Genomic DNA, 16,818 nt, shown 5'->3' on the forward strand with positions numbered 1-16,818 from the left:
CTTCACCATAAAAGTCTTCAGTAAAATGGTAAAGTGCTCATTTCTAAGTAGTAAAATATTGAAACTTTTTCTTTTAATCGTTGATAGTGATTTATTTAACATTTCATTAGTGATTTATTTTACATTTCATTATTTTATCGTTATTATGATTGCCATTATTTTAGACGAATGCACGGAAGTCAAAGGACTTCCGGCCAACCCCTGACTTCACCCGGGTAGCCTTGCGAATGGTCACAGCGGCGCGCGGGGCTTTCTGGGGATTGTGGTCCATAGGCCTCCTAGCGCATGCGCCGTGGTACCGGACGCACGCTGCAGGCGACATTGTTTGGGATGCTGGGGTGAGTCCCGCCTGGACCGCGCCCCTCTTGGAGGCGTAGCCAGGAGTAGGGGTGTCGGATGTGCAGTTGTGACCCGTCCCTGTGGACTGAAGTAGGAGAAGTGGAAGAGGGGACTGGTGACCAATGATAAGGCCTCGTGGGTGGGGTAGGCTGGGGAATTTCAGCGGCGCGACCTACCTGGGATGGGATGGGGAGAGCTTGGGCTCGGTTTGGGGAGCAGCCCTGGGTTTGAGAAAACAGTGCATCTTCTTCACGTTTCGTGACAGCGACTCGCGCTGTGCGTCCTCGGGTCGAAGCTTAGTGTCAGTCTTGGGATGTGCATCTCTGGAGGAGGGCAGGGGGGCGCTGGCTCAGGGTTCAGGAGTAATGGCTGGGTCTGTGCGTCCCTGAATGGGATAAGGGATTTGCCTAATCAGCGTGTCTCAGGGTATAGAGGATGGCTTGGGCTGTTCTCGCTCAGTTTGGTGGGGGCGATTCTGGCTCAGCACCCCTAGGTTCTTGGAGGGGGAGTTGTCTTGGGTCTGAACTCTGGATTTTGGCAGCTCTGACTCCAGCGGGGCATTTCTAACGTCAGGGCAGAGGTTCTGGCTTCTGGCAATAAAGAAACAACTCAGACCGTAATAACTCTGGAGTTTAATGTCACCGAATTTATTTTGAAAAGAACTGCCCCAGGCCGGGTGCGGTGGCTCACGCCTGTAATCCCAGCACTTTGGGAGGCCGAGGTGGGCGGATCACGAGGTCAGGAGATCGAGGCCATCCTGGCTAACACGGTGAAGCCCCGTCTCTACTAAAAAAGATACAAGAAATTAGCCGGGCGTGGTGGCGGGCGCCTGTAGTCCCAGCTACTCGGGAGGCTGAGGCAGGAGAATGGCGTGAACCCGGAAGGCGGAGCTTGCAGTTAGCCTAGATCGCGCCACTGCACTCCAGCCTGGGCGAGAGCTAGACTCCGTCTCAAAAAAAAAAAAAAAAAAAAAAGGAAAAGAAAAGAAAAGAACTGCCCCAAATTATTAACTCCATTCTCACCTCACAGGCTGTGAGCCAGGGAGTAGGGACTTTGAGGATTATAAAGCAGATGAGCAAATATAAGTTGTTAAATTGCACTCAACAAATTTGAAGTTTGAACGCTCTCTGTATATTTGATAAAGTTAGAGAATTTGTGTTAATTATTTTAGGTGTAATAGCAGCATTTATTACATTTCTGATTGTGTTTCTGGGCAATTGCAGTTCCAGATTCAGCTGCACTTTTCCTTTAGGTCCTCGTTCCCTGAAGAGGTTGATATGGGCTTCTGGTCTCATTCCTGATGCATTCCTCAGATCAGAGGAGTTGTCAGGTTGAAGGATGAGAAAGGCATTTGTGTGCGAGAGCTGTGTGGACTTTGGTAGGTAGGGAAAAAACAAGAGTCTTGAGGTGCCATGCGCCCCATGTCTTTGGCTGCCCCACCTTTTCCCCTGCTGTCTGCCCTGAAAGGCCACAATTGCCTTCTGGCCTTGCTTGTCTTTGGCCAATGGGAAGTCTCAACAGAAAAGTTTGGAGAGAGGAAGAATTGTGATTTGGAGTATCTTGTCCCCCGGTTCTCTCTCTGCAGGATTGTCACAGATTAGCTGCCCTTCACAACAGATCATGGTTTGGGTGGCCCTGGCCACACAGTCCTCTCAGTTCCCGGCTCCAGGGACTGCTCCCTCCCCTTACCTCTTAAGGCCTAGGTATTATAATGGCACCTCCCTGTCACTTCCCAGGATACAGCCTTATCCACTGTGATTTCCTTACCCCTAGCCAATACCATTGTAAGCCATCTGTTTATTAAATTCCCCTCAAATTTGAATATGCCATTCTGGTTCCTGCCATGGCCCTGACTTGATACAGGCAGGTAGTGTCTGAAGCCAGAAATTCAGGAAACCAAACCCCCAACCATATATGTGTGAGTGCATGTGTGTAGATGTGTGCTTGAAAATAAACCTGTCCCATTTTTGGCTCTTAAGTGAGAACAGGTACTGGAGGTAGAGGGTGAGTTTATGTCTTGGCACATGCATCTAATGTATAATATCCAAGCCAATTCTATTTCTGCATTTGTTAATATCAAGAAACATTGATTGAGTGCTTGTTAAATGATAAGATCCTTACCAAGTGCAGTGGATAAAAGACTACAGCTTGGTTATTTTTGTTTTTAGGATTTGTAGTTTTTTGACAGGGGAAAGGAGGAGTGTTTTCTTGGTAGGTTTTAATTATTGTAAAACGATGTAATTCATGCTGTACTAATGAGTTGAATACTCCTTATTTTGCCCTTTGTTGGAATCCAGGATGAGATGTGATTAATGATGTCTCTTAAAGGTAGGAAAGGAGAGAAAAGGAGTCCAAGGATTTACCAAAAAGACATTTCATAGTCTTTTAACCTGATTCTATAACCCTGTGAGCTGCAATTCAAAGGGTAGCCAACAGACCAGTGCCAATAAATGATATTGGTCTGTGACCAGATAATTTGAGAACTTGAGTGTAGATGTTTAAAATTTTGTCTTATCGATTAACATAATAATAACAACTGGGCTTTAAATTGCATACCTTCTTAATCTCCTTTTTCCAGTAATTTCTTTTTACTGTATCTTACCAAAATATCAGTCTGTGACAGACTGAAAGTAGCAGTAATAATAATTTTAAAACTAGTCCTTTATCACAGATAGTCTGAAAAGCATATCTGAGAAGGCAGAAACATGGTTTTGGGCTTTTATTTTTTAATCTTTGCGGTTTCCACAGTGCCTAAAGTGGCAATTTTATTCAGTAAGTTTCTCCACAAAGGCCAGAGACAATTGTGTTTACAGGGTTTATCAGATGGAATCCCAATAAAAAATAAACAGAACACTCAAATTGGGTAATTTGAGAAGAGCTTAATAAAGGGATAATCTACAAAGTTGTAGGCAGGCTGTGGTAATCCACAAAGGATATTGCAATATTTCAGAGCTAGTGATAGCTCTGAGGCAGGATAACTTACTGCCTTTAGGACTGAAGGGCTAAGTGAAGAGGCAGTCACTAAAACCTGAAGAAAGATTTATGGGATGACAGCTGCCTGATGGAGGCCACGACCTTTGGTAAATGGATATGGAACATAGCCATTCCACAGCTTACCTGGGGAGATAAATATCCCGACTTCACTCTTGTCCCTTCCCTGGATCTCTTGCTGGCTTTCCCCATTGGCTGAACCCAACTGGAAGCTAATTGGCAAGGGAATCCACTGATAAAAGCTGAACAGGAAGGGGCTTTAGTGTATATGAAGTGGCAAGCTTAGAAGGTCTCTGTCTACCTACTTTGGTCTACCTGCAGTCTGAGAACATTTATAGTTCAGTATACTGTGAGCATTTCCAGAGCAGAGGATGTATCTTATATGTCATAGGTATGTCATCAATATTTGCAAAAGCAGGGGATAGAATGGGTGCTGGAGAGATGGTTTAGGAAGCCAAGAGTCAAGGTGTAGATGTTTAAAAATTTGTATTATTGATTAACATAATAATAAAAATTGGGATTTAATTTGTATATCTTGGCTAACCTCAAGTTTTTTAGACCACAGGCCTAGCCATACAAGATCAAGTCTTGCATGTGAAAGTGGAAATAGCAGAAGGTCCCTGTCATCCTGAGATTGCTCTCTCTCTCTCTCTTCTTTTTTTGGGACAAGTCTGTCTGTGTTGCCCAGGCTGGAGTGCAGTGGTGCAATCACGGCTCACCGAAGCCTCCGCCTCACAGGTTTAAGTGATTGTCCTGCCTCAGCCTCCTGAGTAGCTGGGATTATAGGCACCCACCACCACATGCAGCTAATTTTGTATTTTTAGTAGAGACAGGGTTTCACCATGTTAGCCAGGCTGGTCTCGAACTCCTGGCCTCAAGCGATCCACCCATCTTGGGTTCCTAAAGTGCTGGGATTTCAGGCGTGAGCCACTGTGCTCAGCCCTGAGATTGCTCCCTTAATCAGCAGTTCTGGGGCCTCTTTTCCTGTGAAATTCAGATGTAGATTATGTCAGTTCATTCACAAGTCATTCACAAGGAAAATTATTCACAAGTCATTCACAAGATTATGTCAGTTCATTCCTAAGTTCATTCACAAGGAAAAGAATGTGCAGGTTTTGACCCAAAACCTTGAGGAGAGAGATAGAAGTTACACAGTGGTTTGAGATTGAGGGACTGGGGACAAATCAAGGGAAGTCTTGAGGAGGTGGGAGTTCAGTCTGTTCAGAGTGAGAAGAGATGATATCTAGGGAGTGGAGAAATTGTGAGAAACTTTAATAGATAAGGAAGGAACCAATGTTCATTCACAACTTGTTGAATCCATGATCTCATGGATTCTTTCTTCTTTGCAGTTCTGCTTTTCCAGAATCCTGCCCTTTCCAAAAGGAAGACGATATGATTAAGTTCCAGGTAAGTTAAGGGTTTCTTTCTCTTTAAATATACTGTTCATTCTGAGGAACCAGACACTTCTGTTTTCTGAAAGAAGGTCAGCATTTTTTGAGTGACTACTATGTATTAGGTACTTTATCTTGCTCATAATGACTTTGTGAGGCAGGTGGTTTGACTCCCTTTATAAAAGTGAAGAAACAAACTCACAGATTTCAAGATGTCTACTTTGGTACATGAACCACACTTAGAGTAGCACCAAAGTAGACATCTTGAAATCTGCTGGTTTTGGTTAGCTTGGGTGTGTCCTCATAGTGAAGACAGAGGGGCAAGAGAGCAAGTAGACACGTGAGATCTCTTGAGGCCCAAGTTTAGAACTGGCACATTATCACTTCTGCTTCATTTTGGTAGCCAGAGCAAGTTCCATTGCCAAGTCCAAACTAAAGGGGTAAGGAAACACACTGTGGTCCTTTAGTGGGACTGGAGAGCATGGAAGAGGATATTTCTAAACAGCAATCTAATTTACCACACTGTATGTATTTCAGTATATATTTCCTTAAAAATGGACTGAGATAATAATTATTTGGTATTATCTAATAACCAGACAATAATAAAATTTCCCTGATTATCTAAAAAAAATTTTTTTAACAGTTGGTTTGTTCAAACGGGATCTTAACAAGGTCTATACTATCATGTAGTTGGTTGTTACATCTCATAATCTCTTTTAATCCAGAGAAATCTGCCCCTCTACTTTATTCTCTCCTGCTATTGACTTGTTGTTGAAACCAAGTTTGGTGTCCTGTGTTCTTTCCTACATTTGGAATGCATTTGTTTGCTTCCTTTTGGTGTCTTTCAATGTGTTATTCTATCCACAGTATTTCTTGTAAGTGGAAGCATCAGATGTTTGAATAGATTCAGGTTCAAGGTTTTACAAGAATACTTCATAGATGGTTCTACAAGAATACTTCATAGAGGAAAAGATTTAAAGATTTTTGCATGTGTTTATTAGTTTATAAATTTGGTTTCTTAATATTTTGGGGTTGTCCTTGTACCTGTATCCTGTGACAATCGCTGCCTAGGATTCCTACAAGGGATCCATCCAGCTACAAGGGTGGTGGAGAAATGAGTGTTTTATTTTCCCAGGCTCTATAGTTGAGGCAGAGAATGGAGAATGGGGAGATGCTGGGTGAATCTCTATTCCTAACCCCTTCTCCCTACGTTGGAACACCCCAAGCAGGCTTCAGGGTGTCTGTATTTCCTGAATGATTAACTCCAATTCAATTTTGTTGCCTCTAACAGTAGTGCTACTGAGAGAGGGGTGCTATTAGGACAACAGTGCTGACTCTCCTAGATTTTGGTTTTAATCATTGTCAGATTTTGGTAATTGGACAATTGTTAGTAACATATTCCTTGTGAAGTCCTTTGTAACTGCTTACAACTTTTGTTTGAAAGCTCTGCTTTATTTAGAGATGCAGAGTCTATTGAGAGAACATATCTGTAAATACTTAACTCTGAGCAGTGTGATATATGCAGTGATAGAAATATTTTATGTAAAAATTGGTTTCTTGATTAGGAGATGGTTATTAATATCAGCTTATTCCCCACATCCTTTTATTTTGAGAAATTTCAATTTATCAGGAAAATGAAAGAATAGCATAATGTGTAATCTTCACCTAGATTCACCAATTGTTCAGAATCACCCACAAACATATGCATAATATACGTATATACACACACATATCTATATTTTATTTTGATGACCCACTTGGGGATAAATTGCAGGCATTATTATAATTCATCCCTAAATATTTCAGCTTATAGCTCCTAAGAATAAGAGCATTCTCCTACATTTCCACATTACTGCTAACGTACTCAAGAAATTTCACATTGATACCACTATTTTTTAATACCTAGTTGATATCGAAGTGTTCTTATTGATCCTAATCTCCCTTTTCTCTTTTGTGTTTTTTGAATCTAGGGGCCAATGCTTTTAGTTACCCTGTCTTCTTAGTTCCTTTTAACATGATAAAAATAGATTAATCTGCCATGAAAAAGTGAAAATACCAAATCTTGGTGTGTGATGAGAAATGAACTCATGGAACACTACTAGACTTATGTATTGGCACAACACCTTAGTGTAGATTTATCTGCGCCTGTTTCCTGGGCCATATTTTATAATTTGATTAATATTGTCCTTTGGGAATCCCTGATCCAACAGGATTAGTGTCCTTATGAGAGAGACAACACAGCTTGCTCTCATTCTCCCTATGCCACATAAGGACACAGTGAGAGGACAGCTGTCTACAAGCCAAGAGAAGAAACCTGAATGAAACCTATCTTGGTGGTACTTGATCTTAGACTTTCCAACCTCCAGAACAGGAAGAAATAAGTTTATTTTGTTTAATCTAGTCAGACTGTGGTATTTTATTAAGGTAGCCCAAACAGACTAAGACCAGTCATTTGTGTGGATGATTGATGTGGCGTGTGGTTGATGTTTTAGGAAAGGGTGACATTCAAGGATGTGGCTGTTGTCTTCACCAAGGAAGAGCTGGCACTATTGGATAAAGCCCAGATAAACCTGTACCAAGATGTGATGCTGGAAAACTTCAGGAACCTTATCTCAGTGGGTGAGTAACTGAGCATCAGACCACTGAACCTGTTTCTTCAAATCATCATTTCAAACCAGATAGAATATTCCAGTTAGATCACAAAGAGAACCATTGGCCATTGGAAAGAAAAATCCTAAGAGATGCATGTGCAGGTTAGAACCCTGCAGTTAATGAGCTTTTACAGATCAATGTGAGGATGTGGCCCCTTGTGATGTGAGGGAGCTCTCCCCAAATCTCATACCCCTGGCCTGTGGGCATTCAGTGCAGGTAGTAACCCCTCCCTCCCTACTCACACATTTAGGCTCTCATTCTTTACTCATATTTCTCAGAATGAGACTGATACAATTCACACATCACCAAGGGCCTTGATCTATTGGTTGCTTCTGGAGAAAAATCAATGTTTATCCAATGTTTTGGATAAACCAGTGTTAAAGGAACCAAGGGAGAACTTTGGTTTGGTTGGCAGTTACAATAGCCAACACTTACTGGTATGTAGTAAGTGTAATCTAAGTGTTGGTTTATTTGATTGCTTTTTGATAAATATCTAACCTCGTTTTTATTTCTCAGAGGTTCATATACAGTTATGTGTTACCTAAGTTTAGTTTATGAGATAGAGATATGGTTTGGCTGTGTCCCTACCCAAGTCTCATCTTGAATTGTAGCTCCCATAATTCCCACATGTTGTGGGAGGGACCTGGTAGGAAGTAACTGAATCATGGGGCAGGGGTCTTTCTCATGCTGTTCTCATGAGAGTGAATAAGTCTCATGAGAGTTGATGGTTTTATAAATGGGTGTTCTCCTGCACAGGCTTTCTCTTTGCCTGCCGCCACGTAGGACGTCTGTTTGCTCTTCCTTCACCTTCTGCCATGATTGTGAGGCCACCCCAGCCATATGGAACTATGAGTCAATTAAACCTCTTTCCTTTATAAATTACCCAGTTTGGGGTATGTCTTTATTAACAATGTGAGAATGAACTAATACAGATAGGTACTGTTATTATCCCCCTTTTATGATGTATTACTCTGTTTTCACACTGCTGATAAAGACATACCCGAGACTGGGCAATTTACAAAAGATAGAGGTGTATTGGACTTACAGTTCCACGTGCCTAGGGAGGCCTCACAATCATGGTGGAAGGTGAAAGGCACGTCTCACATGGTGGCAGACAAGAGAAGAGAGCTTCTTCAGGGAACCGCCCCCCACCCTTTTTTTTTTTGACAGAGTCTGGCTCTATAGCTAGGGTGGAGTGCAGTGGTGCTATCTTGGCTCACTGCAACCTCCACTTCCCGGGTTCAAGCAATTCTCCTGCCTCAGTCTCCTGGGTAGCTGGGACTACAGGCATGTGCCACCATGCCCAGCTAATTTTTGTATTTTTAGTAGAGATGGGGTTTCACCATGTTGGCCAGGATGGTCTCAATCTCTTGACCTCGAGATCCACCCACCTTGGCGTCCCAAAGTGCAGGGATTACAGGCATGAGGCACCGCATCCAGCTGGAAACTCCCCTCTTCAAAGCCATCAGATCTCATGAGACTTATTCACTATCATGAGAACAACACAGGAAAAACCCGCCCCCATAATTCAATCACCTCCCACTGGGTTCCTCCCATGACACATGGGAATTGTGGGAGTTACAATTCAAGATGAGATTTGGGTGGGGACACAGCCAAACCATATTATCCCACCCCTGGCCCCTCCCAAATCTTATGTTCTTACATTTGAAAACCAATCATGCCTCCCAACAGTCCCCCAAAGTCTTAACTCATTTCAGCATTAACTCAAAAGTCCACAGTCCAGTGTCTCATCTGAGACAAGCCAAGTCTATTCCATCTATGAGCCTGTAAAATCAAAAACAAGTTATTTACTTCCTAGGTACAGGCACTGTGTAAATACAGCTGTTCCAAATGGGAGAAATTGGCCAAATCAAAGGGGCTGCAGGCCCCATGCAAGTCTGAAATCCAACAGGGCTGTCAAATCTTAAAGCTCAAATGTGATCTCCTTTGACTCTATGTCTTGCATTCTGGTCACACCAATGTAAAAGGTGGGTTTCCATGGTCTTGGGCAGCTCCACCCCTGTGGCTCTGCAGAGTATAGTCTCCCTTCTGGCTGCTTTCATGGGCTGGTGTTATGTGTTTGTGGCTTTTCCAGGCACACGGTGTAAGCTGTCAGTGCATCTAGCATTCTGGGGTCTGAAGGACAGTGGCCCTCTTCTCACAGCTCCACTAGGCAGTGCCCTGGTAAGGACTCTGTGTGGGGGCTCTGATATGTGGGAATTATGGGACACGACACGTGGGAATTATGGGAGTTACAATTCAAGAAGAGATTTGGGTGGGGACACAGCCAAACCCTATCAATGAATGAAACAACTGAGTCACAGAATTAATAACTTGCCCATGATCACAACTGCTTGTAAGAAGAACTAGGATTTGAGCCCTCCTAATCTGGCCCTAGGTCCTATGTTTTTAATAAATAACCTCATGAAACCAAAGTGTAAACTGTAGACACAGGGCCTTTTGCATAAATCTGCATATCCTTGCAGTTGTTTCTCAAACTGCAGGATAAAACCCTCTTGGTGAGTCCTGAAATCAAATTACTGTGTCATAACTAGCAATTTTTAAAAAGCAAAGTAGATTAATAGAACAGAAAACAAAAGAATTTATCAAAGTGCATTGCACATAGTATGTAAGCATCAGCTGATAAAACTTCTGTTTTAGTGATCAATCTGTGTTGATGCTTGTGCCTATTTCTACTGAGTCACAATGCCGATTTTACTGTGGGTTACAATCAAAACAATTGGGAAACCACTGCTTAAGCCCATTCGGGGCAGCTCGTGGTCTCCCTTTCCCTGATACTATCTTATAAACTTAAAGTCACTTTCAATTAACCCAGAAAGGAGCTTGAACCAGAAGCGGTATCCAGTGGGACTTGACTATGATACTCATGCCATTTTGAAACCCATCTTAGGGTTCCAAGACTATGATCATCCTCTTCTGCCTCAGGCCCCTGTTTGTTATATACCACAGTCTTGCTTCCCTGGGTGCCAGGCCATTGACAGTGCCACAGTATCTGTTCCCCATTCTCATAGTCATGGCTGTTTGAGATTCTGCAGTAACTTAAAAGGGTAGAACTTAAGGAAATGAATTTTAGGATCTGAGTGGTCTCTATCTTTTCATGAAGACAAAGAACCTTGGGGAAAATAAAAAGGATGTCTCTTAAAGCTCGTCTCAGAGGTTTACATATGCATCCCCGCACAATGCCAGGACCATATTTCACAATGTTTATCCCCATTTCAATCCCCATTGCCTTTTCATCCCCATCCCCTTTAGGCTCACCATGTACAATTGTGCAGGTTGTACACATACATGATAGTCCTCCATATGACAGTGATGTGAAGGAAGGGAAGCTATCAGGAGATAGGACTTGTTGCTTGTTTCTGAAACCTCTTGTGACCCTTTGTGTCCCTCACTCTGCCCAACATATAGAAAACACTCCGTCAATATGTATTATTTATATACACACATATACTACATAAAATAGGAGCCTTTCCCATACCTTTTGTAGCAAGATTATTAAAAGCTTTTTATCGACTACTCTTATAGCAGGGAGGTGAATTTCTTCCTTCATACATTTTTCCTAAGACTTCCTTTTTTTCTTTTTTTGCGGTGTGGGGGTGGAAAGGTCTTGCTCTGTCACCCAGGCTGGACTGCAGTGGCAAAATCTTGGCTCACTGCAGCCTCTGCCTCCCAGGATTAAACAATCCTCCAACCTCAGATTTCCAAGTGGCTGGGATCATAGGCAAAACTGACCCAATTTTTAATTTTTTTGTAGAGATGGGATCTCACCATATTGCCCAGCCTGGTCTTGACCTCCTGGGCTTGAGTGATTCTCCCACCTCAGCCTCCCAAAGTGTTGCTACTACAGGCATGAGCCACTGCACCTGGCCAAGATTTCTCTTAATTTCCCTACAACACTTGATTTCAAATTGGCAGCTCACAGGTTAGAATTACCGTGGCTCTAATTGTTTCACATGTCGTAGAAGCCAGGGACAACTTCCCACCCCATCATATTTCATTTTCTCAAAACCTCTGGACAGATGATTGACTTGTTCTCTTAGCCGCATTCTCTTTCTTCTCATAGGAGATGGGATTAAAAACAACATTTTGAATCTTCAGGAAAAGGGGTTAAGTTACCTTTCGCAAGAAGTGCTTCATTGCTGGCAGATTTGGAAACAAAGGATCCGGGATTTAACTGTGAGTCAGGATTGTGTCATGAACCTTCAAGAAGAGTGTTCCCCACATTTAGAAGATGTTTCCCTCTGTGAAGAGTGGGCAGGCGTGTCTCTTCAGATTTCTAAAAATGAAAACTATGTAGTAAATGCCATTATCAAAAATCAAGATACCACAGCATGGCAAGGCCTGAAACAGGCTCTTACCCCGGAATCGTGGAGGAAAGCCAACATAACGACCGAGCCCCAGAACTCTCAGGGAAGATATAAGGGAATTTACATGGAAGAGAAATTGTATAGACGTGCTCGGCATGATGGCAGCCTCAATTGGACCGCACGTGATCATCATGAGTCCCAAGAATGTAAAGGAGAAGACCCTGGTAGACACCGCGACTGTGGGAAGAACTTGAGTATGAAATCAACAGTTGAACAACATAATGCGGCCCGTGTATTACCACAGCCTTTCACATGTAATAGCTGTGGGGTGGGCTTTGCAGATGATACAGATCCTCGTGTCCATCACAGTGCTCACCTAGGAGAAAAATCTTATAAATGTGACCAGTATGGAAAGAAATTTATTCAGAGCCAAGATCTTATCGTTCATTGTAAAATCCACTCAAGCGAGACTCCCTATGAGTTCCACAAATGGCCGACGGGGTGCAAACAGAGCTCACACCTTCCCAGATATCAGAAAGTCCCCCCGGGAGACAAACCCTACAAATGTAAAGAATGTGGCAAGAGCTTCAGGCGCAACTCCTCCCTTCACAACCATCATCGAGTCCACACAGGAGACATGCCCTACAAATGCGACGTATGTGGGAAAGGGTTTGGATTTAGGTCCCTTCTTTGTATTCATCAGGGAGTACACACAGGGAAAAAGCCCTATAAATGTGATGAGTGTGGGAAGGGCTTTGATCAGAGCTCGAACCTTCTTGTCCATCAGCGAGTCCACACTGGAGAGAAGCCCTACAAATGCAGTGAGTGTGGCAAGTGCTTTAGTTCAAGCTCCGTTCTTCAAGTCCACTGGAGGTTTCACACAGGGGAGAAACCTTATAGGTGTGGTGAGTGTGGAAAGGGCTTCAGCCAAAGTACACACCTTCACATTCACCAGAGAGTCCACACAGGGGAGAAACCATACAAATGCAATGTGTGTGGAAAGGATTTTGCATATAGCTCTGTTCTTCACACTCATCAGAGAGTTCACACTGGAGAAAAACCATATAAATGCGAAGTGTGTGGAAAGTGCTTTAGTTACAGCTCGTATTTTCACTTACATCAAAGAGATCACAACAGAGAGAAACCATATAAATGTGATGAGTGTGGTAAAGGCTTCAGTCGGAATTCAGATCTTCATGTTCATCTCAGAGTCCACACAGGAGAGAGGCCCTATAAGTGTAAGGCATGTGGTAAGGGCTTCAGTCGTAATTCGTACCTCCTTGCCCATCAGAGAGTGCATATAGATGAGACACAGTACACACATTGTGAGCGTGGCAAGGACCTTCTGACTCATCAAAGACTATGTGAGCAGAGAGAAACATTATAAATGTAGTAAGTCAGGGTTAAATTAGGAAAACAGAAGCCACACTGTATTGCAGATGATAGAGGCTTACTCAGCCTGTGGGAGGGCTGGGGGAGCAAAAGACAGCAACACTGCCATCGATGACGTCAGCCTGCAGCACTGGAGTGTGCCAGGCAAGGATTGTGGATTTCAAGAACTTCTGTGAAGTTCCCATCGACTGCTGTATGCTGCAATGGCAAAGTAGGTGACTCTCAACAAATGGGTGGTTTTGGTAGTGGTCATAGTTAGAGGTCAAATTTCCTTTAAAGGGTGTATCCAGGAAGGAAATTCTAATTGGGATGATTATGGTAAGGTCTTCAGTTCAGCCAAAGTCTTTAGATTTTTTTTAGTCCCCACTAGAAAAATACTCTCTGTATGAAGAACATTCAAAAGTGTGCTCAGAAATGAAACCCATGCTCTTACTATGAAAGAACATTAGTACTCAGGTTTTCCATGAGATTCTGTACACAGGTGAGAAGCTCTAAAGAAGTGGTATTTGAAGGATATGGCAGAGGCAGTGCTGTGTTTATCATTTCCTTGCAAATAAGGCTCTGTTTCCCAGTCACCCTTGCAGTTAAGAATGTGCCCATGTGATTGAGTTCTAGCCAATGGAGTGTGAGCAAAAGTGATAGGAGCCACTTTTTGGTCTAGCCTTTACACACATCCTCAGGCTTCTCTATCCCTGCCAAGGTGACCTTGGAGGCTGCTTATTCCAGACTGGGTTGATAGAAGGTCACTATCTGATCTGTGTTGGATTTCTTTTTAGAGTAAGAAATAAAAATTCATTGTGTCTCACCACTGAGATTTTTGGTGGTTTATTTTGTTACTGCAACATTTCCTAGGCTATCTTGACTAGCATGGAGGGATTTTATAGCAATATGTTTCATTGTCATTGGAGTACATATACAGAAGTAACAATATAATTCAGAGTTCAAAACTTTTAAATCTTTAGGGCTTGATGTGGCAGTGCAACCATCTAAAATGGTATGGATGCGACTTCTTCAGTGATAACTTCATTCATTGGTGTGTCCACCAAAGAGAAATGTTCCAGATGATACAGCTGTGGTAAAACTTTACAGAAAAGTACAACCCACAGTCATAAGAAATCTCATACAATAGAGAAACTCTATAATGTGGGATGCTGAATAAGTTTGTCAGCTCACACCTTAAATGCGATTAAAAATTAACTAGAAGACCAGGCACAGTGGCTCACGCCTGTAATCCCAGCACTTTGGGAGGCCGAGGCGGGCGGATCATGAGGTCAGGAGATTGAGACCATCCTGGCTAACACGGTAAAACCCCGTCTCTACTAGAAATGCAAAAAATTAGCCAGGCGTGGCGGCAGGTGCCTGTAGTCCCAGCTACCTGGGAGGCTGAGGCAGGAGAATGGCGTGAACCTGAGAGGCGGAGCTTGCAGTGAGCGGAGACCGCGCCACTGCACTCCAGCCTGGGTGACAGAGTGAGACTCTGTCTCAAAAAAAAAAAAAAGAAAAACTAATACTGAGATTAATTCATTGGTGGATTCTACTAAACAGTAAAGATGTGAATTGTAAATAAACCCAGAAACGAAAAGAGAAGGGAACACCCACCCACCCCCAGCTTGTCTCATGAGGCCAGCATTAATCTGACAATACCAAACCAGACAAAGAAATTACAAGGAAAGAAAACTACAGATGAATATCCTTCATGAACTAGGTTAAAAATCCTGAATACCGTAGTCCCTTGGTATCGGTGGGGAATTGGTTCAGGGACCCTTATGGATATCAAAATCCATGGATTCTCAAGTCTGTTATGTAAAATGGCCATAGTATTCTCATGTAACCTTTGCATATCATCCTGTATACTTCAAATTATTTCTATCCCTGTACAATAAAAATGCCATGTAAGTAGTTGTTATACTGTATTGGGTTTTTTGTTATTTTTATTGTTGTGTTGCTAATTTTTATTGTTTTTTCTTAATATTTTTGATCCCTGTTTCATTGAATCTGTGGATGATTCTGTAGTCTCCACTGGCTTGAAGATCTCGAGGACAAGAGATTGAGGTGACCACAGGACCTGGAAAGTGAGGGGAGAAATCCAGGGAAAAAGATGTCAGGCAAAGAATTTTCCCTTATTCTACATTAAACTCGGCCCAAATTTCAGACTGACTGATATCCAGAATATATAAAGACTTGTACAATACAATATTAAAGAGCCCAACATCTCAATTATAATGGGCTTGAACAGTTACTTTACAAAGGAAGACATACAAATTGTTAATATAGCCCGTGAAGAAGTGTGACATTATTGATCATTAGGAAAAAGCAAATGAAAACTGCAGAGAGATAGAACTACACAACCACCAGAATGGCAGATATTAAAAATACTGATAACAAGCCAGGCGCAGTGGCTCACACCTGTAATCACAGCACGTTGGGAGGCCGAGGTGGGCAGATCATCCAAGGTCAGGAGTTCAAGACCAGCCTGGGCAACATGGAGAAACGCCGTCTCTACTAAAAATACAAAAATTAGCTAGGCATGGTGGCAGGTGCCTGTAATCCCAGCTACTAGGGAGGCTGAGGCATCACTTGAACCCAGGAGGCAGAGGTTGCAGTGAGCCAAGATCATGCCACTGCACTCCAGCCTGCATGACAAGAGTAAAACTCCGTCTCAAAAAAAAAAAAAAAAAAAATTTACAGATAACAGCAAATGCTTGTTAGGATTCAAAACAATCAGAAATTGCATATATTTTGGGAGGCAGTGTAAAATTAATCTTTTAGGAGATAATCTGGTGGTTTCTTCATCAGTTAAACACATCAAGCAATTCTAATCATAGATATTTATTCCAGAGAAAAGAAAGCATATGCCCGCAAAAAGACTTTTATAAGTATGCTGCAGGATCTTTATTCATAAAAATATTTAAACAATTAAAATGTAAGTTTCCAAAGACATATATTCATGCAATAGAACATCACTCAGTAATAAAAAGGATCAAATGACTGATATGTGCATCAACATGGATGGATCTGAAAAACACTATGCTCAAAGAATTGTAATGCAGAAGAGTACTTACTGTATGGTTCCATATATTTCATATTCTAAAATTAGTAAAATTTATGGTGGAAAAGTAGAACGGTGGTTGCCACTGGGGGAAGGAGTTAGAGACTGACTGGGAAGTGTCATGAGGGAATTTGTGGGGTAATGTTAATGTTCTGATGGATAAGTGATAAGTAAAATAGCTAGATGGATGGCTAAGACATAAATGTTGCCAATTTTAGAATCTAAGCTGAGAATATATGGGTGACTACTGTATAATTCTTCCAACTCTTCTTTATGTTATACAATTTCAGGGCTAGGCACAGTGGCTTCTGCCTGTAATGCCAGCACTTTGGGAGGCCAAGGTGGGAGGATCACTTGAGGCCAGGAGCTTGAGACCAGCCTGGGCAACATAGTGGGATCCCATCTTTGCAAAAAAAAAAAAAAAAAAAAAAATTAGCCAGGTGTGGTTGGGCACACTTATACTCCCAGCTACTTTGGAAGCTGAGATGGGAAGATGGCTTGAGCCCAGGTGGTCAAGGCCACAGTGAACTGTGATCATACCACTGCACTCTAGCCTAGGTGACAAGGTGAGACCTTGTCTCAAAAAAATTTTTTTTGAGGTAAACTATTGAGAAAAACATAATTTTGAGTGAAAAATTTTAAAAGAGTTTTATAACACTATATATATATGTATATA

At 42.3% G+C, this 16,818-nt stretch overlaps 1 protein-coding gene across 3 annotated transcripts; it reads left to right on the plus strand.

The window, feature by feature from the left end:
- Positions 1–269: 269 nt before the first annotated feature.
- On the plus strand, positions 270–14,620 carry ZNF285 (zinc finger protein 285). 3 transcript variants are annotated; one of them, XM_007997099.3, is made up of 4 exons: positions 270–338; positions 4,680–4,737; positions 7,214–7,340; positions 11,458–14,620. In XM_007997099.3, exons 1-4 carry the CDS (start codon positions 286–288, stop codon positions 13,086–13,088), a joined length of 1,869 nt encoding a protein of 622 aa, XP_007995290.3. In that variant the 5' UTR covers positions 270–285; the 3' UTR covers positions 13,089–14,620. The 3 variants fall into 3 exon arrangements, with proteins under 3 accessions (XP_007995290.3, XP_007995293.3, XP_007995291.3); XM_007997102.3 differs by having other exon boundaries at positions 297–429; XM_007997100.3 differs by lacking the exon at positions 270–338 and adding an exon at positions 423–483.
- Positions 14,621–16,818: the final 2,198 nt, after the last annotated feature.

Source organism: Chlorocebus sabaeus, chromosome 6 (genome assembly GCF_047675955.1).
Source record: "Chlorocebus sabaeus isolate Y175 chromosome 6, mChlSab1.0.hap1, whole genome shotgun sequence".
NCBI classification, from domain to species: Eukaryota; Metazoa; Chordata; class Mammalia; order Primates; family Cercopithecidae; genus Chlorocebus; species Chlorocebus sabaeus.

Coding starts and splice junctions, on each gene's coding strand:
- ZNF285 (XM_007997099.3), top strand. CDS start 286: ATGCGCCGTGGTACCGGACGCACGCTGCAGGCGACATTGTTTGGGATG. Junction 339..4,679: donor ACATTGTTTGGGATGCTGGG/GTGAGTCCCGCC, acceptor TCTTCTTTGCAG/TTCTGCTTTTCCAGAATCCT. Junction 4,738..7,213: donor ACGATATGATTAAGTTCCAG/GTAAGTTAAGGG, acceptor TTGATGTTTTAG/GAAAGGGTGACATTCAAGGA.